This window comes from Mustelus asterias, chromosome 27, assembly GCF_964213995.1.
Source record: "Mustelus asterias chromosome 27, sMusAst1.hap1.1, whole genome shotgun sequence".
In the NCBI taxonomy this organism is placed as follows: domain Eukaryota; kingdom Metazoa; phylum Chordata; class Chondrichthyes; order Carcharhiniformes; family Triakidae; genus Mustelus; species Mustelus asterias.
The window spans coordinates 31,902,908-31,929,915 of record NC_135827.1 but is presented as its reverse complement, the minus strand read 5'-3'; the positions used below and the strand labels follow the sequence as shown (position 1 = coordinate 31,929,915).

General features: G+C 40.8%; 1 protein-coding gene across 5 annotated transcripts in view; it reads right to left on the bottom strand.

Moving 5' to 3' along the window:
- sik3 (SIK family kinase 3) overlaps nucleotides 1-27,008 on the bottom strand; it is a 280,186-nt gene that overhangs the window by 43,855 nt on the left and 209,323 nt on the right. For 3 of the 5 annotated variants that reach the window (XM_078198960.1, XM_078198962.1, XM_078198964.1), the window contains exons 5-10: nucleotides 22,160-22,284; nucleotides 19,823-19,946; nucleotides 11,480-11,598; nucleotides 8,638-8,748; nucleotides 8,132-8,275; nucleotides 772-849 (exon numbers count right to left, since the gene is read on the bottom strand). In XM_078198960.1, coding sequence (XP_078055086.1) covers nucleotides 772-849; nucleotides 8,132-8,275; nucleotides 8,638-8,748; nucleotides 11,480-11,598; nucleotides 19,823-19,946; nucleotides 22,160-22,284 — 701 coding nt within the window. The remainder of the gene's footprint in view (nucleotides 1-771; nucleotides 850-8,131; nucleotides 8,276-8,637; nucleotides 8,749-11,479; nucleotides 11,599-19,822; nucleotides 19,947-22,159; nucleotides 22,285-27,008) is intronic. The other 2 variants (XM_078198961.1, XM_078198963.1) reach the window with 1 other exon arrangement.

Below are 27,008 nucleotides of genomic sequence, written 5' to 3'. Positions count from 1 at the left end.
CAATATTCTTACTTCAGTTTTATTCCTGTTCTTTGCTAACATGCAGAACTGGTGCCAGGATGAAGATTTCCCTATCTTTTAAATCTGCTGTCCCGTAACAAAAAGTCTCCATGAACTTAATCCCATAGCCCCTACCCGCCACTCCCAAAAAAGGATATAAAGAACTACCAAAAAGATAATCCAATTGGATAAGAATTTTTCAAATATGCCCCAGGAAACCCTGATTATCAACAAGTGAAGATTTGGCAGAGTGGTTAGCATTGCTGTCTCTCAGCGCCAGGGACCCGGGTTTGATTCTCGGCTTGGTGACTATCTGTGTGGAGTCTGCACATTCTCCCCATGTCTGCGTGGATTTCTTCCGGGTGCTCAGATTTCCCCCCACAATCTGAAGGACATGCTGGTTAGGTGCATTGGCCGTGCTAAATTCTCCCTCCATGTACCTGCACAGGCACCGGAGTGGGGCGACTATGGGATTTTCACAGTAACTTCATTGCAGTGTTAATGTAAGCCTACTTGTGACACTGGTAAATAAACTTTTAAAGATTTGAAGGGTTCCCCCCCTTTTCCTACATAAAAGAAAGAAAAATGAATCAACCATGAATATTAAAGATTTTGTTCTCACAATTTCTGATTTTTTAAAATCCAAATATGGCTACTGTAGCCGTAAGATGCCAAAATTGTTTGATGACCTCACCAGGAAAGATTCAAATAAATCACATTTGAACATATCGTGCATTTACAAAAACATCTAATAAGGGTCTCATAACTGACCTGCACTATCTGGTTCTCTGGGTTGATGAGCTGCACTTGTGGCACATTTAGACTCAGTGTGTTACCTGTTTGCTCAGCCTGGTGTTAAAGATCATAGGAAAGTCAGAAAAGAAGCAATCAGTTTCTCCAAAATGTCATCCTCAACACAAAAAAAAAGTCAGAATTATTCAATAGGTTTTCATACAGATATAGGTGTCAGCAGGGGATTTCTTTTTCTTCAAGGTATATTCATTGTTCAAAATATATCAGCATGTACATAACAACTGGTTAAGATTGAATAAGACAAGGAATGCAATCCCTGGCCAAGTTGGAAAACAATTAAAATGTAGAGGAGTGTGAGATGATGGAATAAGAATTTAAAAATAGAAAACCAGACCTGGAGGAGAAAGGGTAAGAATAATATAAAAGAAGAAAATAATTCCAAGCCAAGTAAACAAATACTCAGTAAATGAAGGACAATAGTTTTTTAAAAATATATAATTAAATACCACCAGTCCGAATGCTGGAATCAATAAGGATTCAAGTGAATGACCAATGCCCCAGGAGAAATAATGGCGTTACAGGAGTTTGAAAAACATGGGGGTGAATTCCATATGCAGAGGTGAAGAATGCTGCAGTGGACAGAAAAGCCTAGTCACGAGAGTAATGTAAGAAATTAAGGATAACAAATTGGTAGTCAAAAGATGCCCGCCTTAGTTATTTAGTGGGTACTGGATAAAACATGATGAGATGGCAAGGATATGTTCAGATAGTTGTACTGTTGCTTTGGAGAATCAAGGTGTAAGAGAGTGGAGGAAAATAGGAGTAGGTAGATTAGCCTTGGTCTTTATAACCAATATAAACCAATATAAACTGAGGAATAATGACTGGAAATGTGATAACAAAATCAACTATTGGTGCTGAGGGACAATTGGATTTAGATATCGCATCTTTCACATCCTTGGTATGCCCCAAAGCTTATGAGTCAATTAATTACTTTCAAAGTGTCATTATGTAGGTAAACACTGGAGCCAATTTATTCACAGAAATATTTCACAAACAGTAATGAGAGAAATTACAAATTATTTTGCTAGCATTGGCTGTGGGATAAATGTTGGCCAGGACATGGAGAATTTCTTTCTTTCCAAGAGTGTTAAGGATCTTTCTTGGGCGGCACGGTAGCACAGTGGTTAGCACTGCTGCTTCACAGCTCCAGGGACCTGGGTTCGATTCCCGGCTTGGGTCACTGTCTGTGTGGAGTTTGCACATTCTCCTCGTGTCTGCGTGGGTTTCCTCCGGGTGCTCCGGTTTCCTCCCACAGTCCAAAGATGTGCGGGTTAGGTTGATTGGCCATGCTAAAATTGCCCCTTAGTGTCCTGAGATGTGTAAGTTAGAGGGATTAGCAGGTAAATATGTAGGGATATGGGCGTAGGGCCTGGGTGGGATTGTGGTCGGTGCAGACCCGATGGGCCGAATGGCCTCCTTCTGCACTGTAGGGTTTCTATGATTTTTAAAAATTCCAGCTGAATAGCTGGGCAGGGTCATGGTTATAATGTTCACCCCTGACACTGCAGCAATCCTTTAGAATCGCACAGAACTGGCAGAAAGATTATGTGCTGGTATCCTGGAGTGGAGTTTCAACTCAGAACCTTTTGTCTGAGATAGGTGTGCTATCTGAGCGAAAATAAAAATGGTCAAATATTGTTTATTGATCAAATGCTTCAAGTACCCCATTAATGACAACTTGTTTCTTTCATCTAGTTCTTATAAGTGATCAGTGTACATTTCATAATAAGCAGTAGTGGATCTTCTAGTGGCTAATGACCACAATATATTGATACTAAAGATGTGCTAGCATTGGCACCAAGGAAGACAATCGTAGCTTCATTTAAAGTGGAACATTTTGAAGGAGTGTGGAATAAACTACTATATGGGAATTAGGGGTTATGGGGATCAGGCGGGTAAGTGGAACTGATCCACTTCGGATCAGCCATGATCTTATTGAATGGCGGGGCAGGCTCAAGGGGCTAGATGGCCTACTCCTGCTCCTATTTCTTATGTTCTTATGTGGCAAACTTAAATAAAAAAGGTCTCAGTTGAGGAATGATGGAACACTTTTACAATTATAAATGTTGAAACATCCAATATAAGCATTTACACAAGAACATGTTTAAAAAAGTGGCATAAAACCAATAGAAAAAAAGGAGGGAAAGAATGATGAGAGGAGTATTTGGTGCTGCATTTTCCAGGATAAGTTGAAAAAGATATTAGAGATACAAAGAGGAGCCTTGAGATAAGCATTTCTGTAGTTGGCAACACTAAAATGTTCTTCCTGCATTAGAACTCAAGGATATGGACAAATTAGCTGAAATATTTAATTAATATTTTCTAGAGGTTTTCACTCGAACACAATTCTAACCTATTATTTAATTTCTGTATTCAGCATCTCAGAAAAATTGGAATTCCCCATATCTAAGGCATAAACTAGGGGCAATTAAGACTAATAGATCCTCTGGAATGGGTTGTGTAGAAGATGAAGTGAAGGGGGAGACTAGTTAAGAAACTTGCGGGATATTGGCTATTAAGAAGTAATCACTAGACACTGGTGAGAATTCCAAAAGCTTGAAAGTAAGCAAACATCATACAGCAGGTCCACTTAAATCGGTTATAAATCTGACCTAGCAACATACAGGCTCAATATCCATGTAGGTAAAACACTGGGATCTGTTTTATAGCGTTGACTGGAGGCGCACTTGCATAGCAGGAATTCCTAATATTCAAAAATTCCACTTACCTCATTCATCAATCTTAAAAAATACATAATAAAATGTTTGAACATAGCAAGTACAGAATGCAAGTCTGCCAGTGATCCTAACAATTTACAATGCACTAGTCAGACTAAATTTATTGTACTTTAGTTTTGCAAACAAGCCACAAAAGAAAATCGATACATGTGTTAGAAAGGGGCAATAATTGCAAGGATAAAATATATAAGGATGAAAACTTTGCAAACTACAAAGAGGGTAATTGAAGGGAAATCTCCTTGAATGCATAAGATTTAAAACTGTACCCATAATAATATTTCAAAGTAAGGTAGGGTAAGAGGGTGTAAATGGCACTAAATGGAAAGCTTAGCTTAAATTTAAATCGAATCAAGAAGAACTTCTTTGCACAGTGTGATAAATGTTTTGATGATTGCAAGACAGGGATATGGAGGCAAAACCACAATGGTTGCTAAAAATATAGTTTGATGTGATGGAAGAGGTAAGGTTTTTGAATAAATGGGTTTCAAGTCATTCAATTGCCTCTTTTGGTCCCGAATGCTCTTGCGCTCTTGTGACAAAGCACTCCACAATTAATGGTCGCTCAGGCTATGGCCATCTGCTATTTTGTAAAAGGTACTTGTCATGGAGAAAAATTAATTGGTGTTGTTTCAGGGTCACACACTACAAATGGAAAATGATCACTGGCAATAAGCAAAAGCCATACTTGATTTCTGAGGTGTGAAATGATAGGAAAACATGCATTTCTGACATATGAAAGTGCACTTATTCCTTTAACAACCCAAAACTAAGCTTCACCCAACTAAGTGCTGAATTTTAATAGGCTGGCAAGCCATGAGCAACCATGCCCTGGTTGTTTGGGAAGCAGTAGCTGGATTGCGCAGTTAACGTGCTGTCCCTTCAAGACTCGCTGGCCAGAGGGCTAGCAGCTAGAATCATAGAATCCTACAGTGCAGAAGGAGGACATTCAGTCCATCGAGTCTGCACCGACCACAATCCCACCCAGGGTCCATCCCCATAAATTTACCATAGCTATTTCCCCTGTCACTAAGGGACAATTTAGCATGGCCAATCCACCTAACCCGCACATCTTTGGACTGTGGGAGGAAACCCACGCAGACACAGGGAGAATGTACAAACTCCACACAGACAGTGACCCAAGCCGGGAATTGAACCCAGCTTCCTGGTGCTGTGAGGCAGCAGTGCTAACCACTATGCCGCCCATAAGCTATTCAGTTCCAGCAGTGTCACCTGAAGTGGTGGCCACTTATAGGATGGCACCCTGCTGAGAGGATGCAGTGACAGATGCCACCCTCTCAGCAAGGTAAGTGGGTTGGGGTGGTCACTGGGATCAGTAAGATAGACTCAGTTAGGAAGAGGCAAGTGGACTGGTTGGTGCAGGTAGGGAGTTAGAGGCGCAGTTGTAATGGGGACAGCCATTGCTGCTGGTTGTGGGATGAGCGTGGCCTTTGAGGGCCTAACAGTGCCCAATTAAGAGCCTACCTTCCCTACAAAAGGCCACCAGGGTTCACCAGGTGGCCTCCCCATGTGCCACTAGTAAAATGCAAATGGCGGTGGAAAGACACCCATAACTGGCCATTTAGGCAGCAGAATTGGTCTCTGGATAGTAGAGCCATCCTCCTACTTCTCATCACTGGCAAAATGACATGGCAGCTGGAAGATAACAGGCCCTTGCCCACCATGCGGGTTAGGTGCATTGGCCATGCTAAATTGCCCCTTAGTGTCCCAGGATGCGTAGGTTAGAGGGATTAGTGGGGTAAATATGTGGGGTTATGGGGATAGGGCCTGGGGTGGGATTGTGGTAAGTTCAGACTCGATGGGCCGAATGGCCTCCTTCTGCACTGTAGGGATTCTATGGATTCTATAAATCTTCACAGTGAAGATTGCCACTTTCTGCCCTCCTGTGCCTCCTTCCCCCTTTGTAGGTCCCATGCAATTCATCCCAAAATATTACTTCAACCAGTTAAAAACCATTGCAAATGTCACTACTGATAGCTGCATCTCCCCCTCTTAAATAGATTGCTTATTGTTCTCTTGGTTGTGTCTATTGTGTACAAGCTTTGATGGTTTGTTGCACAATGGTTTTTTTGTCTAAAGATGAAGCAGAAACACAAAGTATTGTTGTGCTAACACACTGTGCCATGGAACAGTAAGACACATAATTAGAATGGTTGATGCATAATTTGAGTAACTTAATTGCATATATTCTCTGAAATATTACTGGTATTCATTCAGTGTATGCACACTGTACCTCATTTTCCTGTAATAAAATGATTTAAGTTTGTATTTTAACATGTCAGATATGCAGAATTCAATTATTTCACATCTCACATGGCAGAAAAGACCAGTTTGCTGCCTTGGCCTCATAACTTGGTCCTACTTAACAATTCAAATTTCTGATCTCAGCTGAATGGGACACGGCGGCACGGTAGCACATTGGTTAGCACTGCTGCCTCACAGCGCCAGGGACCCGGGTTTGATTCCTGGCTTGGGGTCATTGTCTGTGTGGAATTCGCACGATCTCCCTGTGTCTGCGTGGGTTTCCTCTGGGTGCTCCGGTTTCCTCCCACAGTCCAAAGATGTGCGGGTTAGGTGCATTGGCCATGCTAAATTGCCCCTTGGTGTCCCAGGATGCGTAGGTTAGAGGAATTAGTGGGGTAAATATGTGGGGTTATGGGGATAGGGCCTGGGGTGGGATTGTGGTCAGTTCAGACCCGATGGGCTGAATGGCCTCCTTCTGCACTGTAGGGATTCTACAAATCTTCACAGTGAAATACCCAGCACGTTAGTTTGTTCTCTGTTGAGGAGGAGGAAAAATCTAACTCTTATCCTCTGTTGGTTCTAAACCACTTGGTGTCCCTTTCACGAACAGTATGAACATAAGACAGTGCTAAGACAAAATTAGCTAGCCATCCTCTCATCTACATAATATGCAGGGGATTAGAGGAAGAAAAGCAAATCAAAAATGATCGCAATAGATTGGTTAATTGATTGGGTTGCATATCAATATTCATCAATATGAAAGTTTTAAAATATTCTCCAATTCAAAGAAGCATACATCCTGATCAAAAGCAGAAGTGAACACTATTACTTTCTAGCAAAGTTAGAGATTTAGGAAATTACTCTAAGAGGATTAAAGTGTGGCAGGAATATAAATCTACAATTTTTAAAAATAAGCAGTGTAAAAACCTGAAATAACTTTCATAATTAACCAGCGTCAAAAGTTCTTCAAAACCGGTTTCCCTTAATTATCAGAATTTACACTAAACAATTTGTTTAAAGTTTAATTATTGTCACAAGTAGGCTTATATTGACATTACTGTGAAAATCCCAATGTCGCCACACTCTGGTGCCTGTTCGGGTACACTGAGGGAGAATTTAGCATGGCCAATGCACCTAATCAGCACGTCGTTCGGATGGTGGGAGGAAACAGGAGCACCCGGAGGAAACCCACGCAGACACAGGGAGAACGTGCAGACTCCGCACAGACAGTGACCCAAGCCGGGAATCAAACCCAGGTCCCTGGCACTGTGAGGCAGCAGTGTTAACCACTGTGCCATCGTGCCGCTTTATTTAGCTGTTTGGCATTCATAAAGTATCAGTCACAGCCCTTTTATTGAAGCCAAGCACAACTAGCCTATGTTTACTTTTTTTTAAAGGCATATTAGAAAAATGAAGGAGTGACATTCAAACAAAAATCTATACGAGTGTCACTCTCCCACTCTCCTTTTGCAGTCAATCCTCATTAGGCCTTTATTTGAAGTGAGGTCAGTGGCTAGATCACCACAAGAGCTGAAGTAATCTGTTCAATTGGTCTTCTTCCTTACACCTGATCCAGAGCATGAGCTGAAATAATTAACCTTATGCTGTGTATTCCATACTGTTTTCTGGGACATTTGCCTCAATTTCAGAAGTAAAAGTACTTCAAACTCAAACCATTTGTGCATTGTGGCAGAATGTAGCATTTCCCAATAAACTATTTCCAAAAACAACTTGGTGGAAGGTGGATTTAACATGAGTGGAATTGAGTGTAGATGGGGAGGGATGGGGGTGGGGGAAGAATTATGTTACTGAAGCTAGAAATCTCGGATTTAACCTACTTTGTAATTTTAGCTATGGCCAGTCAGGTTTCCGTCAACCTTGGGAAATCAGGCAGCTACAGCAAGGTGAAGAAAGCCTTGGGGAGAAGTGAAGTGCCTTCACAGCACTAATTATTTGGCCAGGAGGCTGGTTTGCTTCGTCCTGGCCACCCTACATCATCAGGCGTTCCATCCCAGAGTTGAGACCTGGCCTTCCCCCCCACTCCCCCACCCGCCCCGCACCAGGATCAGATTCTCTCCTCTTACCTACTTCTTAGTGCCTGAGGAACTGAAATGCCCGGTTGGAATTCTCAAGATATTTATAGCTTAAGAAAGGTGGCAAATGAGTACTTTTTTGAAAGTCATTAACAGAAGTCAGTAAAATGTTCTGTACTGCATGACAATTGTTCCATTGTGCTCAAATCGCATTTTCTGGATGACATATTTAACATTTAATAACATTAGTCCACAATTTCATGGACATCGCTGATACATTACCTGGACATTTGCAGGTGACTGAAAGGGCATAGTGCGAGGCACACTAGGAGGTGCGGAGATGCGTAATGTCTTGTGCCGTTTTAGCTTGTCACACAGCAGGCTGTATATTGCACTAAAGTGATCATAGGCATCTGTCTTCAACGACTAGAAATAAAATTAAATCTACAGTCAAACTGAAGCGTACAGAGATTGGATTCGACAGCAATGCGTAGCTGCCCGGTACTCAGAACAAGATCAATTACACAATACAGGTACTCTACATTTCACTGAACAGTTTGGGTTTTCTAATGAAAATGGCACCAATGATATCCCATTCTTTACACATAGGGTGCTATTAATCTTACAATCAGAAAACCAATACTGACACATAAGATTTGTTAAAAATATCATGAACAAACCAAAAATAGATTTGAAATTGAAATAAAACAGAAATAATTTTGCAACATACATACACAGGACAATAAATATGCAACATATAAATGAAGATCATAAGACGTTCACAATACCTGTAGTGTGCGTTCTCTTTCCAAACCCAACTCTGTCATGTACATGAGTACCTGCTCATTCAATGGTTCTGTCTTAATTTCTACTTTAATTTGCTTAGATTCTGATATTAACTATAAAAAACACAAAAATACATCATTTTACCTTCAGCTTTACTGCGTTTCACAGGTTTATGAACTTTAACATTAATAACTGAAACTGAACACAAACTAACTGGCAATTTCATTGGTGGTATGAAATGCAGAGCAATTCTGACTACTTCCCATTGCATGTGATGCTGGTTTGGAAAAGGAGACATGAATGTGATCTTTTCGATTGGATGAACCCAGATTCTAAATAACAAATTCACTCAGTGTCACTGCACATTCTATTGCATGACCTGGATGAGGAAGTGGAGGGATGGGTTGGTAAGTTTGCCGACGACATGAAGGTTGGTGGGGTTGTGGATAGTCTGGAGGGATGTCAGAAGTTACAGAGGGACATAGATAGGATGCAAGACTGGGCGGAGAAGTGGCAGATGGACTTCAACCCAGATAAATGCTAAGTGGTCCATTTTGGCAGGTCGAATGGGATGAAGGAGTACAATATAAAGGGAAAGACTCAGTACGGTAGAGGATCAGAAGGACCTTGGGGTCCGGGTCCATAGGACTCTGAAATCGGCCCCGCAGGTGGAGGAGGTGGTCAAGAAGGTGTATGGTGTGCTGGCCTTTATCAATCGAGGGATTGAGTTTAGGAGTCCGGGGATAATGATGCAGCTATCTTAGACCCTCATCAGACCCCACTTGGAGTACTGTGCTCAGTTCTGGGTCACCTCATTACAGGAAGGATGTGGAAAAGATTGAAAGGGTGCAGAGGAGATTTACAAGGATGTTGCCTGGATTGAGTGGCATGCCTTATGAGTATAGGCAGAGGGAGCTCGGTCTTTTCTCCTTGGAGAGATGTAGGATGAGAGGAGACCTAATAGAGGTATATAAGATGTTGAGAGGCATAGATCGGGTGAACTCTCGGAGGCTTTTTCCCAGGGTGGAAATGGCTGCTACGAGAGGACACAGGTTTAAGGTGCTGGGGGGTAGGTACAGGGGAAATGTTAGGGGGAAGTTTTTCACACAGAGGGTGGTGGGCGAGTGGAATTGGCTGCCGTCAGTGGTGGCGGAGGCAAACTCAATTGGGTCTTTTAAGAGGCTTCTGGATGAGTACATGGGACTTAATAGGATGGAGGGTTATAGGTAGGCCTAAAAGGTAGGGATATGTTCGGCACAACTTGTGGGGCCGAAGGGCCTGTTTTATGCTGTAGTTTTCTATGTTTCTATGTTTCTAAGAAAGCATGGACTTGCATTTACCGTAGCACCTTTCATCTCCTCTGGACTTTTATTCATAAATAGTTAACTATTTTGAAGTATAGTCTTTAATGTTATGTAAGGAGACTTATCAACCAATTTGTGGACATCACAGTCCAATAAGCCATGACATAAACAACCAGTCAGTGGGTGCAAGATCAGGTCAGTTGTAGTCCAGTTGGGATCATGCTCCATTCCAGAGATTTGAATGTGTCAGAGGCTCTTATTTTAATGAAGGACTGTGTGTCAACGATGCTGTCACTCAGGTGAGATTTTAAACAAGGCACTGTTCGATGGCTCCGGTAAGTGTAAGAGATTTTTTGAAAGTGAGCCCAATGTTCTGGTCAACCGTTATCCCTCACATAAAACTTTATCACATTTCTCATTTATGTAAACTGACTCCTACATTTATCCATATAACAAGTCACTTTACTTCAAGCATTTGATTGGCTATGAAGTGCCAAGATTGTGAAAGCCATGACATAAATGCATTTTTTTTTTCTCCTCTCCATTTGATTTTGGTGGTGCTGGTTGAAAGATAAATGTTGGCCAGGACACCTCCCATACTCTTCGATCTTTTATATTGATCTGAATGACAGACAGGATCTCGATTTAACGTCTCATCCGAAGAACAGCACCTTTAACACTGCAGTGTTCCCTCAGTACGGCACTTGTTGGCCACCTAGGTTTTGCATCTTTTGTCATATTCGCTGATCTGCAAAGCCCCACATACATTTGATAAAAATTAGAAAAAGGAAGCCCACTGGTATAGTCTCATCCTCAATTAGTATGCATTTGGGATCTTGACTGAGTTACTGCAAAGTTTCATGTGACGTTTCACTTTGGGACAAAGAAATTCAATTAAATGTTCAGCTTGCTCGCTAGAAGAGTGGTTCTTATCCTATGATAATCTATGATCTGGCTCAGCCCTTGTTTTTTAATTGGGTTATTTTTAAAGATGAACAAATTTTTTTGGGAGAATAGAAGATAACCGTGGGCGGCACGGTAGCACAGTGGTCAGCACTGCTGCTTCACAGCTCCAGGGACCTGGGTTCAATTCCCGGCTTGGGTCACTGTCTGTGTGGAGTTTGCACATTCTCCTCGTGTCTGCGTGGGTTTCCTCCGGGTGCTCCGGTTTCCTCCCACAGTCCAAAGATGTGCGGGTTAGGTTGATTGGCCATGCTAAAAATTGCCCTTAGTGTCCTGAGATGCGTAGGTTAGAGGAATTAGTGGGTAAATCTGTAGGGATATGGGTGGGATTGTGGTCGGTGCAGACTCGATGGGCCGAATGGCCTCTTTCTGTACTGTAGGGTTTCTATGATTTCTATGATAGACAAGTCACCGGGATCGGATGGGATGTACCCCAGGTTACTGTGGGAGGCGAGGGAAGAGATTGCAGAGCCTCTGGCGATGATCTTTGCGTCGTCGATGGAGACAGGAGAGGTTCCGGAGGATTGCGGATGTGGTTCCTATAATCAGTATTTTTGTGATATTGCAATATTCTCACCCTATCAAACTCTGGATCAGGATCACCTATCTTCATCCATTTATGTTTGCAGGTCTGTTCCACAGATAAGCGCTTGCTTGGATCTAGCACAAGCATATGTCGGATCAAGTGCTCGCATTCTGAAAGGAGCAAGTGTAATTAGTAAACACACCTATGCATACAGTATTGCACTGATTACTTTGCAGATCAGAATCATTTTGCTCAAAAATGTCACGATAGTATAGAACACAGATACATCAAATATGCTGTAAATCAAATTTTTGTGTTGCAGTCATAAGCACGTGTTTTGGGATTATTTAAGGTGGGAAATTGACTTTTCCACACATTACTATATTCTGACAAATCTGTTGGTGTGGATTAGAATCGCTCTACAAAAGTTGCTTATACTGTCAGCAATCTATTAGTGTTCACAATTACTCTGAACAAAACCAGTAAGAATTTCATTTGCATGTTCTTAATCAAGTCCAGTGCCCGTTTGCGAAGGTGGCTAATAAATTTTGTATAAACAGCAGAATTCTCAGTGTTACAACTGAGGCTTTTATTACTTTGTTTTACACCAAAGCCAGATCTATGCCTCATTAGGCTAGAACCCGGTGCCACAGTGTGCATTTATCAATCACTTGAACACAAGCAAACTGAGTAGATTCACAGAATTTACAAGACAACAAAGTTTTTTTGTGTGTGTGAATAGTACATTTGATACCAAATGTTCATGGAGTATACAGGTTTCTGAAGCATTCAGGGGGGAATCTGAACTGAATCCAGAGAGAATGTAATAGCTAGCATTGGAAATGAAGTTGTATATGGAAAGAGAAGAAGGGAAGGAGGAAATTCAGTTGCAAGCTGGCAATTTACACTGGCATTGGTCTGTTCATGTTCACACGAAAATAACGGCCTATTAACTTCCTCGGAGTGGAAATCACTGACAGATTGCCACTCTATAGCAATTTAGCTGAGGGGCTTGGTCAGGGTGTTTAAAATAGCTACTATGAAGTTAGAAGTATTTTTCTTCTAACCATGAGCGTTAGATCACTTTGTCGGATGGTTTCCAATTGTCCAGGTGAAGTTAGTCCTTTAGGACAATTGTCAGGTGAGGCCTACGTGGGAACCTCCAAAGAGCCACCTTTGGGGTTGTCCCCAAATCTGACACCGGGGAGCCGGGAAGTTATGGCCCAAAGTGTGTATCTATTAAAATGGTTCAGAGTTACACAGGCATCAACCTTTAACCCATAACCCAAAGATAACTAGAGGTCAAATAAATTTTACCTTTCTGAGTTTATACCATAGGTGTGATTTAAAAGCTTGAGTTCTTGGCACGTAAAGGAAATTCCACTGCCAAACAGTATCAGCTAGCGTAATATCCTAACGAGGCTAACTATTATTCTTTCTTTCTTTTGGATCTCAACCTGCACTTACTCCCCTTTCTCTCCAGCAGAAATTAAATTAGCTTTTTCCTTTAGTTAATGGCATATCTCAAGGCGGAAGTCTGCTTGGGAGAAAGTTAGTGAAATTGCTTTTCATTTGCTGTTATATCAATTGATCCACTAATCGTGAAAGCACATAATGTGCAATTTCCCATTTTTGAAAAAGAAAGAACTTATAATGCTCCAGGCTTCGGTGACAGTGAGAGCTAGTGCACTGCCCTCTTACCTCCAGGATCTGTCAATGAATACAGCCCAGAGAGACAGCATTAATATCTCCCCTCACTGTTAACGAGAAGGGTCCTATATGAAATGAGATTGGGCAGTTTCAAGCCCAATAATGAACACCTGAGCATAAGCACTTCCTATTAAATACACTGTATATTCACAATTATAGATGTCTTTTGCTTAACTTGTTTTGCTTTGTTGAGAACTGCAAACATTTGATTTGTGTTGCTTCTTCAGAGTTTCTATTTTGCACATAAAACAAAAACTACCGGACACATTGAAAGTTAATTCGCTTTATTCAGTGGAAGCACTAAATGGATTTGCCAGTTTATTATTTAATGTGCAAGTGTCCCTCCAGCTGAAGTAGCAGTAGTCGACTGGAGAACTTCATGGAATTCGGGTGGTCCCACCACCTTCCAATTTATCTTGGGGCTAAACTAAATTCAGTTCAGGGTATAATTCACAAACAGCTCTAAGTTGCCGGTAGCACAGTGGTTAGCACTGCCGCTTCACAGCGCCAGGAACCTGGGTTCGATTCCCGGCTAGGGTCACTGTCTGTGTGGAGTTTGCACATTCTCCCTGTGTCTGCATGGGTTTCCTCCAGGCGCTTCAGTTTCCTCCCACATTCTGAAAGACATGCTGGTGAGGTGCATTGACCCAAACAGGCACCCGCATGTGGCGACTAGGGAAATTTCACAGTAACTTCATTGCAGTGTTAATGTAAGCCTACTTGTGACTAATAAATAAACTTTAAGAAAAGTTTTCTAATTTACTAATTAAAGTTTTATTTACAATATAGTTGTATATTACAATGTGGCATTGGGGTTTCATTTTGTACCAATGCTAAAAAATTGTAGGTAAAGTCAGAGTCACAGGTGATTGCAGAGCTTAGTAGAGGGAGATTTCATTCTCCAAGCAATTTCAAACTACTTTTCACGGGCATTTCAGTTGCAGTGTGTGTGAGGTGTCACACATAACAAAAATATTTACCGAAATTCTTGCCGCCCACAAAAATACGAACCACATCACTTATTAAACTTTTACATCAGACTTAAAAAAGGTAAAGTTGTCTGGCCTCACCACAAACTATAATGTATTTATATCAAATGATGAATGTATCACAATATGACCAAAAATCCAAATACATGGGTTAAAATTTTCACTAATTCCTGCTGTCAACCAGAATGGTGTCAAGAACTGTTGCATGTGCACAATCATAGTGCGGCTGCCAGTGCATGCACACCTATTTCTGACAACTTGCTGGTTGATGGTAGATGTTTGAAATGGCATTGATTTCACTGTAGCACATAGAATTGTCCAGCATCAATTCATCCCAGGTCCCAATCTGCGATGGGATCTCAATCTCAATGTTATTTTATGTGAGTGCTACCTTCTTAAGCTAGATCTAGTGCATTAAGGCTTTGTGCAGGGAATTTCTATACAGCCCAGGTAGTTCAGTTGCTAGATATTGGGATTCGTCACCCATTCATAGAATCCCTACAGTGCAGGAGGCGGCCATTCAGCCCATCAAGTCTGCACTGACCACAATCCCACCCAGGCCTTATTGCCATAACCCCACATATTTACCCTGCTAATCCCCCTGACACTAGGGTCAATTTAGCATGGCCAATCAACCTAACCCACACATCTTTAGACTGTGGGAGGAAACCGGAGCACCCAGAGGAAACCCATGCAGACATGGGGAGAATGTGCAAACTCCACACAGACAGTGACCCGAGGCTGGAATTGAAGCGGGGTCCCTAGCGCTGTGAAGCAGCAGTGCTAACCATTGTGCCACCATGCCGCTCATTGGATAATTCACTATTTTAGTCAGAATACATTTCTAACTGATTTTAACTAAAAACTGCTCTTAAACTGAATATTACAATAATTTCTCTGCATTGGAAATTGGAAATTCATTTGCTGAAATTTCCTAATTACATATCTCCGTCTACTGAATCATCAAAACATGTCTTAAGGAGGGAACAGTTGACAAATGATATGCAGACTAGGTAAAAAGAATTTGCAATTGGTCAGGACAACACAGACCTAAAAATGGGTAACTTGATCTTTATTCTTAGTTTGTGAGAAGCGAACTTGTAGGTTTTAATGTTGGCAGCCAATACTGGCTAACATTGAAACTACAAGTGAACATGTGCAGGAAGTGTTGTGGTGCAAATAAAGACAGCCTATTTTTTTTTAAAGTGTGACGGTGGTCAGTTACTTGGTGTCTGAGTTGCTGTGGCAACACACACTTTTATATACATGTTGCAGACTGGAGCTTTGGATTGTGACTCTTACCGCCCACCTCTGGGCATGTGTGGGAAGGTTTTGCAGGTTGATAATCAACTTATTTGCTTGTTATGAATGCACCTTCATTGGCCATTCAAGTCTTGGTATCAGACCCAAACCTGGGACTTCCAGCTCAGAGGCAGAATGGCTGAACCACTATGCCATATAGCCTCCTCGTTTTTAAGTGTACTCTGAGAATATGCTTTTGTTCCAACATTTTTCTTCCATTCACCAAAGATTGCAGGTTGGGCTATTTGTAGAATTTTCCGCCTGTACAGGGAAACTGTTCTTAATTTAATGAGTTTCTAAGTAATTCTATATAACATGTTCTCAAATGATAACTTATTAAGTGTATTTATAACCATGGTTTTCATTTTTGTGCAAAACAGTTGAAAAGTTGACATCCCTGAAGAGCTCTTATCATAACTGCCAAGAGATAGGAGCAGACACACAACAGAAAAAAAAGCTATTATTTAATTGACATAGAGCATAAATAAGTGGCAAGTCAACAAAAATAGAAATCTGATAATAGTTAATCTTATGGACCCCAATGGCTCCATTTATAACAGTCGCAACAATTGTTGTAAATAGGAACTCGAACCAAGTTGGGGAGTAAGTGAAGGAGTGATTAATGGGAAGTTTCCACCCCAATTACTAATCCATAGCAGTAACCTGCACTGTTATTAAAACCACAACTGTCTGAACTCTTTGCAGTAGCAAAAATCACAGGAATGTGTGTGTTACCTACTGTATGCATGCAAGCTTGGGTCAGTCAGCAGGGAGTTGCTCCAACTACCAGAATAAATTGACAGCATGAACCAACTGCAGAGGTGCGAGCCAACTATTTAATCTGAACCAGAGAAACATATTCTACATGCTGGGAATTTGGAACACAATTTTAAGCAGGGAGATATATTTATGTTCAGATTAATGAATTATCTAATGCTATTACTGCCCCATGCTGTACTAACTTAAGACTTCTCTAAATACATAATTTCCTTTGGAAAACACTGATGAATTTTATTTGCATAATGTTGCCCACTGACCTGTTTCTTTCTTCTCATATGATTATAAAAACACTGATTTTACTGAATGCATATGATGAATGGATTGATAAGTTTAACGGGATTTGTTCATTATTTGCATCTTAAAATTAGAATAAATTCTAGAAAATACTGCAGTTCATCACAAACAAATGATACAAATGGGCAGTATTTCAAAAACTGGTATGCATATCAGCATATTATCACCAAAGGAAAATTCTAATTTACCAAAGATGCATGACACTTAATTGTTGCTTGAAACAGAGTTTCTTGGTGATCAAGAAAAGTCTTGTAAATTCGGCTGCATTTTAGACTTTTTTCCCCCAAAATGCCAGAAGATGTGGAAAGTTAAGTCTGTGAAAATACACAGCAGAATGGTGAATGCATTACCAGTGACTATAGCCCAATTGAGGGGATCAAACAGAAGTTCCAACTGTGTTTCATTCCCTGTGATTAGACCTGTAATCTACCAACTGCCAATGTCTTGAATTATTTTGTATTGAGCCTAGTAAATTTTGAAACTTGAAAAGAATCCTGAAACCTTCTGGCTCAGTAGCACACCACATAATGCACTTACCATGAGTAAATCTTCTTGAGTTGTTATGCATGTGATATTGTTTCTGCGATCAGAATATTTGCACAGGACGATAATGGCAAGTGACAACAGGGTGTGTGACAACAGGACCTTAACTGAGAAAACTGCAAATAAAAATCTATTGTACTCCATTTTGATCGTTAATTGGTTTTCTCCAACAGCTAAAATACTTAAGTGGTCTTTTTCAGCATTGTATTTAAAATTTATTTGACAAGTAAAGTCTTATTAATTCACATTGTAAAAGTTTTCAGGAAAACCTTTTCTATGTTTCTACAATCCTAAGAGGACAAAACAATGGATTAAGCAGATGTCAAAATTAACTGAAACCAGGTATTTCAATGGAAAACTGTGGAACTAGAAAGGAAAATCTGTTTTTAAGTAAAATCAGTCAACTGTCCAGACACAAAAGTTCCCACTTGATGAACCATCTAATACTCCAATTACTGTATTATTCAGTACCAATCAGTGTCAAATATAGCCATTAAGTCATGCACTCTACTGCTTCCAATTAAGTATTACTGACAGCTGGACTACAGGGAATAGGGTATAATAAGAGTGTTAACCACAAAGAATGGAAACATTGCCTTGGGGGATTAGTAACAATAACTTGTAGTTTTAGATCAATTTACTGAATGTTCGATAATCCCTCATAGATTATTGCACAGTGTATTCCACACAAAAAAAATAGTTTGTATATATCCTTGTAAATGTCTTAAGAATTTTCAAATTGTGCAATTACGTAATTATTGATGTTTGAAAGTATGCATAATTTTAACTGTCCAGAAAAAGCTACATAAAAGCTTCCAATAATAAATGATGCGTTTGTGGTAATGAAATTTGGCACTCAACTTTAAGTGGCTTATAAATGCAACCTACACGATTTTACCATTTTAATCTTATCTAACATAAGGATTGTTAGGATGTTAAAACAAGAAATAAATTTTCAAATCAAAAATTATTTGAAAATATTGCTAGAAATGATATTCAAGTTTTTTTAAAAATAAAAAATTAGCTGTATAGTGTTATTTCTGTTAGTATGAAGCCTCCTTCTTTAATCCACCTTTGAAGGCATTGGCACATGTAGAACATTGTTCCACATCACCAGCAATCCTCTCGCTTTTAGTCCAAGTGGTCTTTCTTTACATGCAAGTTCAGACAACAAACATAAGAAGGCAACTTAAATCATAGGGGCCATCACAGCCAAGCCTATGCTGTCCTCAATGTAATGTCCAATTCACCCTCCCAGTGTTTGATGTCCAAGTTGCCCAGCCTCAATTTCTGATGTCTAACTCCAGCCCCAGAGTGCCTCTTGTCCAATTCCCCCATCTCCCAATTTCTTATGTCCCCCACTCAATGCCCAATGGACACCCCCACCAAAGATGTCAGATATCCAACCCTTTCTACTGCCAATGTGCCATGGGCGGTGCTAAGGAAGTGGAGGCTGTGGGGCTGGACCCTGAGTGGGGGTGGGGCCTGAGCAGGCGCTATTATAGTGGTCATGAAGGAGGGGGCTATGATGGGAGGGCATAAAGGAGGGGGCTCATGAAGGGGATGCATGTTGGGAGTCATGGGGGGTGCATAAAGGGGAGTCGTGAAGGGGGGCATGTCAAGGGTCATGAAGGGGACCCATTGGGAGGCCGCCAATGCCAGCGATTTGTGTTGGCGAGTAGGTGGGGGAACATGGGGGGGGAAGGGCAGTGTCCTGATGTCCGTGAGGGGAGGAAGGGGGTCTCCCAATGCACTGAGAGATCGAGGCTCACTTTCAAAATGGCATCTAATCACTTTGCAGCTGGACTCACCAGCATGTTTAGGCCCTGCCCCTCCCAGAACCAACATGCAACTCACCAAAAATAACTAAGCCTGGGACGATTGTGGTCCGGCCTGTGCTGGGCAGACCGGCACATGGATCCCTCTGGTTTTCTTGCTGTTACGACACTTAGCCATTTTTTGGGAAAATCATGGTCTATGGGACAATTTAGTTTGTCCAATCCGCCTAATTAGTGTTTATTAGAGGGATATGTAGTGCAGTGAAGGTTATATCAAAAATCAGAACAACTTTTAAAATCCCATGTGATCTACAGAGGAACCAAACTAGGTCCTTAAAGTTTATTAGTCACAAATAGGTTTACATTAACACTTCAATGAAATTACTGTGAAAATCCCCTAGTCGTCACACTCCGGCGGCTGTTCGGGTACACTGAGGGAGAATTTAGCATGGCCAATGCACCTAACCAGCACATCTTTGGACTGTGGGAGGAAACCGGAGCACCCGGAGGAAACCCACGCAGACACGGGGAGAATGTGCAAACTCCACACAGACAGTGACCCAAGCTGGGAATCGAACCCAGGTCCCTGGCGTTGTGAGGCAGCAATGCTAACCACTGTTGCTCTCAACCACCTGTTGCTCTCAAAGACAAGCAAAGGGTACTTAAACTGTGAAAGAGCATGTGCTGTAAAGCTTACATTATTCCTAGCATCTGCAAAAATTACAAGAAATTCAGTAATATATAGCATATATAAGTACAAATATATTAAAATATATATTAGAAGTTGCTTCCTTATTGTTGCCTAGAAGAGGACCATGATAAAACATAAATGCTCTTTCAACTATTGTGGTCACATTTATAAAATCACTAAAATGATTGTTTTTGAACCGTATACCAAGGTATAATTTTGCCGTTTAAAATTTATGTCTGTGAGGTTGCCATCAATATTTCAGCGCCACTCTTATTCCCACTGGCTCAGGCAAAATGAAAGTTCTTACCTGTAGACATAAAGAATGGAATGCGGAATTTGCCACTCAGTACCCTGGCCCGCAGGTTCTGCAGTGTGCTGCCATCAAATGGTAGGGCCCCACACACCAGCACGTATAGTACCACCCCCAAGCTCTGCAAGAAATAGTATGTGGTAATGAAATGGGCCATATTGCCATGAATCACTTCCTTTTGACTGCTTTTACTTTTCTTACTCTCCCTGCCCCTCCTGCTGAACTCCAATTTGATAATGCGAAAGGAATTGTTGACCCTCCGCTGCAATTTAATCAGTCTCGTACTGCCATCTCAGCTGGCTGAATATCTCCATCCACACAAGGATGAAATCGGTCTCATGTTGTACATATTTCACAGAAGTGTTAGTGAAAGGAAACAGGAAAAGGAATATCGACATTTCTTGGTTTATTTAAGAAACTGATAGCTTGACAAATATTTTGCTCATGCACTGCACATTTAGAGATACTGCAAAACTTTAGCCCAATGGCCAAAATAGTATTATCCATGATTTGATGATTTTACTTTCTCGCATAAAGTGTATAATTTGTTCTATTTACTGTATTCTGAATGCATATAATATATTGGTTTGGAATAGAGCAGCATGGTGGTGGGGAAAAGTTTTCTGAACTCAACAGCCAAGCATAACATTAATTTCTTCAAAATTTACATAAGTTCCATTTGTCAATACAAAATGGAAAACACTTATATTCCAGGTATATTTTGTAAAGCACTATCATCCTTCAATAGTAAAACATCGAAATAATCCATACATTCGTAGAAGGGGATAAAAGTACTAGTTAACAAAGTCTTATGCATGACGCAGCCTGCAAAAGGAAACCTGATGGCAAGTTCAACATTTTTTTTATTCATTCAAGAGATGTGGGCGTTACTGGATAGGCCAGTATTTATTGCCCATCCCGAATTGGCTTTGAGAAGGTGGTGGGGAGCTGCCTTCTTGAACTGCTGCAGTCCATGGGGTGTAGGGACAACGCACAGTGCTGTCAGGGAGTGAGCTTCAGGATTTTGACCCAGCGACAGTGAAGGAACGGCCGACATATTTTCAAGCCAGGATGGTGAGAGGCTTGGAGGGGAACCTCCAGGTGGTGGTGTCCCCATGTATCTGCTGCTCTTGAACTTTAAGATGGAAGGTGCTGCTACTCTGCATCATGATGGAGGCAATGACTGTTTGTGAATGGGTGCCTATCAAGCAGGTGCTTTGTCTTGAACGATGTCAATCTTCTTGAGTGTTGTTGGAGCTGCACTTATCCAGGCAAGGAATCCATCACATTCCTGACTTATGCCCTGCAGATTTTGGACAGGTTTTGGAGAGTCAGCAGGTGAGTTCCTCACCACAGGATTCCTAGACTGACCTACTCTTGTAGCCATAGCATTTATATGGCGAGTGGTTAAGTTTCTTGTCAAAGGTAACCCCCAGGATGTTGATTGTAGGTGATTCACCGCTGCTAAGGCCATTGAATGTCACGAGGAGATTGGTTAGATTCTCTTGTGTCAGAGATGGTTATTATCTGGCAGTTGTGGTGCGAATGTTACTTGCCACTTGGCAGCTCAAGCCTGAATATTGTCCAGGTCTTGCTGCATTTGGACGTAGACTGCTTCAGTATCTGAGAAGTCATGAATGGTGCTGAACATCCCCACTTCTGACCTCATGCTAGAAGAAAGCTCATGGGTGATGAAACAGCTGAAGAGTATTAGGTCTCGTACACATGCCTGATGAACTCCTGCAGTGATGTCATGGATCTGAGATGATTAACCTCCAAAAACCACAACCATCTTCTTTTGAGCTAGGTATGACTCTAGCCAGCGGAGTTTTCCTCGATTCCCATTGACTGCAGTTTTGCTGGGGCTCCTCGATGCCATACGTGGTTGAAAGTTGCCTTGATATCAAGGGCAGTCACTCACTCTCACCTCATCTCTGACGGTCAGCTTTTTTGTCTACGTTTGAACCAAGGACAGGAGCTGTGTGGCCCTGACGGAACCCAAACTGAGCATCAGTGAGCAGGTTACTGCGCACCGTAAGGTGTTCCTGACAATTTAGTACAATTTATTTTGTAATTTTGACTGTAGTGCAGTCAAAAATAAGACATTTATTTAAATGCATTTGATAAATGCTCTTTTACTGATCGAGTCTAGTTGTTGTCCAGCAATGACGATACAACATTTAGCCAAATGGGTGTTAAAATTTGGTGACTTTTTAAGAAGAAAATGTCAGTGTAACCATTCAGATACAATACCTGCTTGGGAAAAACAATGGTAAAATAAAACCTGACAGAGGCACTTAAGTAATAGAAGTTAAAGGAGCCTTTACAACTCACCCAAATATCTACTTTGGGACCATCATACTCTTTTCCTTCAAATAGCTCAGGAGCTGCATATGGTGGGCTCCCACACCACGTCTTCAGCAATTGTCCTGGGGTAAAGATGTTGCTGAATCCAAAGTCTGAAACACAATAATCTCTTAAATTTAGTATATTTAAGTAATGTGCATCATAATTTTTTTTTAATTGCTTTGGTAACAATTTTACACACAAAATACGCATTTATTTTTTCATATTAGTGCCTGGTATTTTGCCATAATGGTTTCAGATTAATGCACCACAGAATAAAAATATTTTGGTATTTGTACTCTGTTTTGTTTACAATTTGATGTCCAGTCCCTTCCATTTTTAGTGGGTGGAATTGAGTGGCAACACCACCTCTTGGAAACATATCGCCGTTCCTTCACTGTCACCGGGTCAAAATCATGGAACTCCCTTCCTAACAGCACTGTGGGTATATTTACACTAAGATGGAAAGCAGTGGTTCAAGAAGGCAGCTCAGCACCACCTTACCAAAGGTAATTAGGGATGGATAACAAATGCTGGCCTAGCCAGCAACACCCACATAGAACATAGAACAGTACAGCACAGAACAGGCCCTTCGGCCCACGATGTTGTGCCGAGCTTTGTCTGAAACCCAGATCAAGCTATTTCCTCCCTATCATCCCGAAGTACTCCATGTGCCTATCCAATAGCTTCTTAAATGTTCCTAAAGTTTCTGACTCCACTATCCCTGCAGGCAGTCCATTCCACACCCCAACCACTCTCCGAGTAAAAAACCTACCTCGGACATCCTTCCTATATCTCCCAACATGAACTCTATAGTTATGCCCCCTAGTTACCGCTCCATTCACCCGAGGAAATAGTCTTTGAACGTTCACTCTATCTATCCCCCTCATCATCTTATAAACCTCTATCAAGTCTCCTCTCAACCTCCTCCGCTCCAAAGAGAAAAGCCCAAGTTCCCTCAACCTTTCCTCATAAGACCTACCCTCCAAACCAGGCAGCATCCTGGTAAGTCTCCTTTGCACTCTTTCCAGTGTCTCCACATCCTTCTTGTAGTGAGATGACCAGAACTGCACACAATATTCCAAATGTGGTCTCACCAAGGTCCTGTACAGTTGCAGCATAACCCCACGGCTCTTAAACTCAAACCCCCTGTTAATGAATGCCAACACACCATAGGCCTTCTTCACGGCTCTATCCACTTGAGTGGCAACCTTCAGAGATCTGTGGATATGAACCCCAAGATCTCTCAGTTCCTCCACATTCTTCAGAACCCTACCTTTGACCCCGTAATCCACATTTAAATTTGTCCTACCAAAATGAATCACATCCCCTGAATGAATTTTAAAAAATTGATTACAAACAAATTATTTTGAGCCAAATTGTACCACAACGTGCAACAGTTGTAACTGATCAGTTATCACTATTTAGATTATTTATTAGTCACAAGTAGGCTTACATTAACACCATAATCAAGTTACTGTGAAAATCCCCTCGTCGCCACACTCCAGCACCTGTTTGGGTACACTGAGGGAGAATTTAGCATGGCCAATGCACCTAACCAGCACGTCTTTTGGACTGTGGGAGGAAACTGGAGCACCTGGAGGAAACCCATGCAGACACGGGGAGAACATGCAGATTCCACACACGCAAGAGTTGAACCCAGGCCTCCGGTGCTGTGAGGCAGCAGTGCTAACCAGTGTGCCACCATGCCACCTGCAAGGATAAAGTTGTAGTAAGGGGACAGACAGCCAAGTCAACAAGTGAAAAATTAACTTGAAGTCCCATATTTCAGCACAAAACCTTCCATTTTGATCTGTGCAAGACATTCTTATATTTAGTTTTAAGTGAACCTCTTTGGCTTGCGCTGATGTTTCCAAACATGAATTTTATTCTGAGATTTTATTTTGCTCTGCTTCATCTAATGAACTGAACAGTTCTGTCACCAACATGCTTTTAGCTGGAAATGAATAACTCTTTAATCAGCCTGATGCATAGTTTTTTACTCAACTACAAACCAACTGATATCAGTGGGCAGATTTCTGCTATTAAGTGAACTGGCTGGCCAGGGAAAAACATTGACAACAAAACTCACATTCCTTGAATGAGCTCAATTCCAAGAGTACAGAATTACATTGCAACATAATTTGATCTATTTCATAAGAACATTCTAGCACACTTCATGGTGGAACTGATGTAAATTAACGCATGCAGCACTATCTATCTCCTATTTCAGCAAAGAACACACCAGATTTTCACCATGGATTGGCACACCATAAGAAAATAAAATGTCAAAACCATTTCTAGAAAAACTACATTATCTATCCTAAACAAAATAATTTATCCCAATATTTCCTAATCCTAATCATTACAGCTGTGTAAAAGCTCTAACGGAGAGAGGACTTTTAACCAATTGTTGCATTCTGTTATTACCGTCTGCTTTCATTGATGGTATCCTGTTGAATTCTACCACCCATTCAAGCATGCTTTATAGCCTTTAATAACTTATTAAATGGAACTAAGGTCATTCATCAGAACGGATTTTCTACTAGAACAGTAAACGACAAGTGTTTTGCTGTATCTAACAGAGGCCCATTGTGTTGCAAAGCACAAAAACGTAATTCACTTCAAGGGGAAATAGATGATAAAAGATGAAGACCCTGTGATGCATCTGACGCACTAGAAAGTTTTAAATGTTCAAAATATTTAAATGTGAAATGGTTATCAGAATTTTACACATTTTTGTAAATTAATTTCAACTTTTTTTTTCTTTTAGTGAATTCCCAACACGTTCCACGATATGAAATAAATGCAGCTGATTCACAACTCAGACATTTTAATTCTCGGGGTAACATCACAGCACAGACAATACAATGTCAGAAGGCATGCAAAATAGCTCAGAATTTTGCATGGGGACTGTTTGAAATGGCAGCCACCATCCCAATCAGAGTGCCAAATTCAAAACCCTTCTCCAGTAAAAAGAAATCTTCCCAAAGGAATTCAGTCAGGAGCCTGTGACGAAAACTACTCAGGCATATGAAAATGTCCAAGGATGTTGTTAATGTCACTTAATTAATTCACCAGAATGTATGTTCAAGCATCATATGAAAAGACCTCTTGTTAGCTATACTTCCCTCCAGAAGACTCCATTGAGACATCAACAGTCACTGTACGTCAAAACTAATTCACTAAGCAAAGTGTATGCAGCCATTTCAATTTAATGGAGTTAAATAAATGTGAGGATTAAGTAAATTTTTATTCCACCAATCCCAAATCAACCTAAATTCAAAGGGCAATTGAAACAGGTATTCATTCAGAAGGTTTGATGTGATAGGCTAAAGTCTGACATTTAATATATCGTATTATTTCATTTCACGGACAGAAGCTCAGTTTGAACCAATCTTTATTCAACCGAGCTTTCTTCTCTGATGAAATATGTTTACAAGGTAACTTGAAGTTGTTCAGCACGATCTGCTTTGGTTTGTCAAGTGATGGATCCCAAGTCACTAAATCAGTTAGAGACTTGCACTCTGTCATAATGAAGCCCATTTTCCAGCAATACCACTTTGTAATTATGAAAATAAGAATGGTTACCCTGTTACACAGCAGAGTTACACAATCTCATAGTTCCAATGTGAGAACAGTGGATTTTCAACTGGTTCTGACGCGATCATTTTTAGTAATCCATGGTATTACTTCAGAGCTGGGAAAATACCACTCATAATTCCTGTTAAATCGTTCTCTTTATTCATTTTAGTGCACCATTTTTCTTCCACGAATCAGACATTTTATTTACTGTGACAGCTATTAGATTCATAATTATAACTTAACACATACTTGTGTTTTGGAAGCATAAGTATATCAACATGTTGTACTTAAATATTAACATAATGCAATACATCATCAAGGATGTCCGACCTTTTGGAACTGGAGCCTGGATGTATGTGTTGAAACTAACTAGTTGGTCACATATTTCTTTATGATTAGGATGCAAGCCCCTCCAATGCATCCACACCCCCAAACTAAAAATGAAATCTGGCGTGGACCCAATCCAATTTTGTTTTCACTTTTCCTTCCCATTCACATCTCAGCGCTGCAGCACAATTCTTCCTGTTCTAACTTTTTAATCCCCTTTTATTTTTCCCCATTGCATTTTTCTAGTTCCGTCTCCCTCTTTCTTTTTCTCTAGTAAATTCCGATGTCCACATTTATCATTAAAACTGCCTATATACCTTTGTCAGTGTTACTACTATATAGTTCCTGAATTTGTTAAGAATATTTATCCTTTCTTCCTTCCTTCCTGTGTGCTCTGCCTGAAGGCAAGCCCTTGGCACACTGTCTGCTGATTCACCCCAAAGCATTTTCTTGGCAGTTTATGCCAGTGGTGGTTTGCCATTTCCTTCTACTCTCAGGAGCAGAGTGAGGAAGAAGGTCCCAAATCTACTGAAGCCAGAACAGGAATCGTACCCGCCCTGTCGGCATTAATCTGAACCACATGATCGCCATCTATCCAGCCTCCTCAAATGTATTAATTAATTGAACACTTACCTTCCAGCATTGTATTTTGTTAGCTTTCTAATTATTTCTGCTAAAATTCAGGGCATAATAATATTATTAAGTATTTATATCACATACTAAATGAAAAAGTGCATTTCCATTTGCAATAAAATTGAAATTAAAGAACTCCAGAACACCTTGAACATACATTGTGGATTAGCCAGATTCTGAAAGCAAAAAAAACCACTCTGCCAGCATTTTGTTTTAATCCTATTAATTAAAACTAGCGAGGTGATTTTCTTTGGTCTGACCTATGCAGGTAGAGCCCTGAAAAATGCTTTAG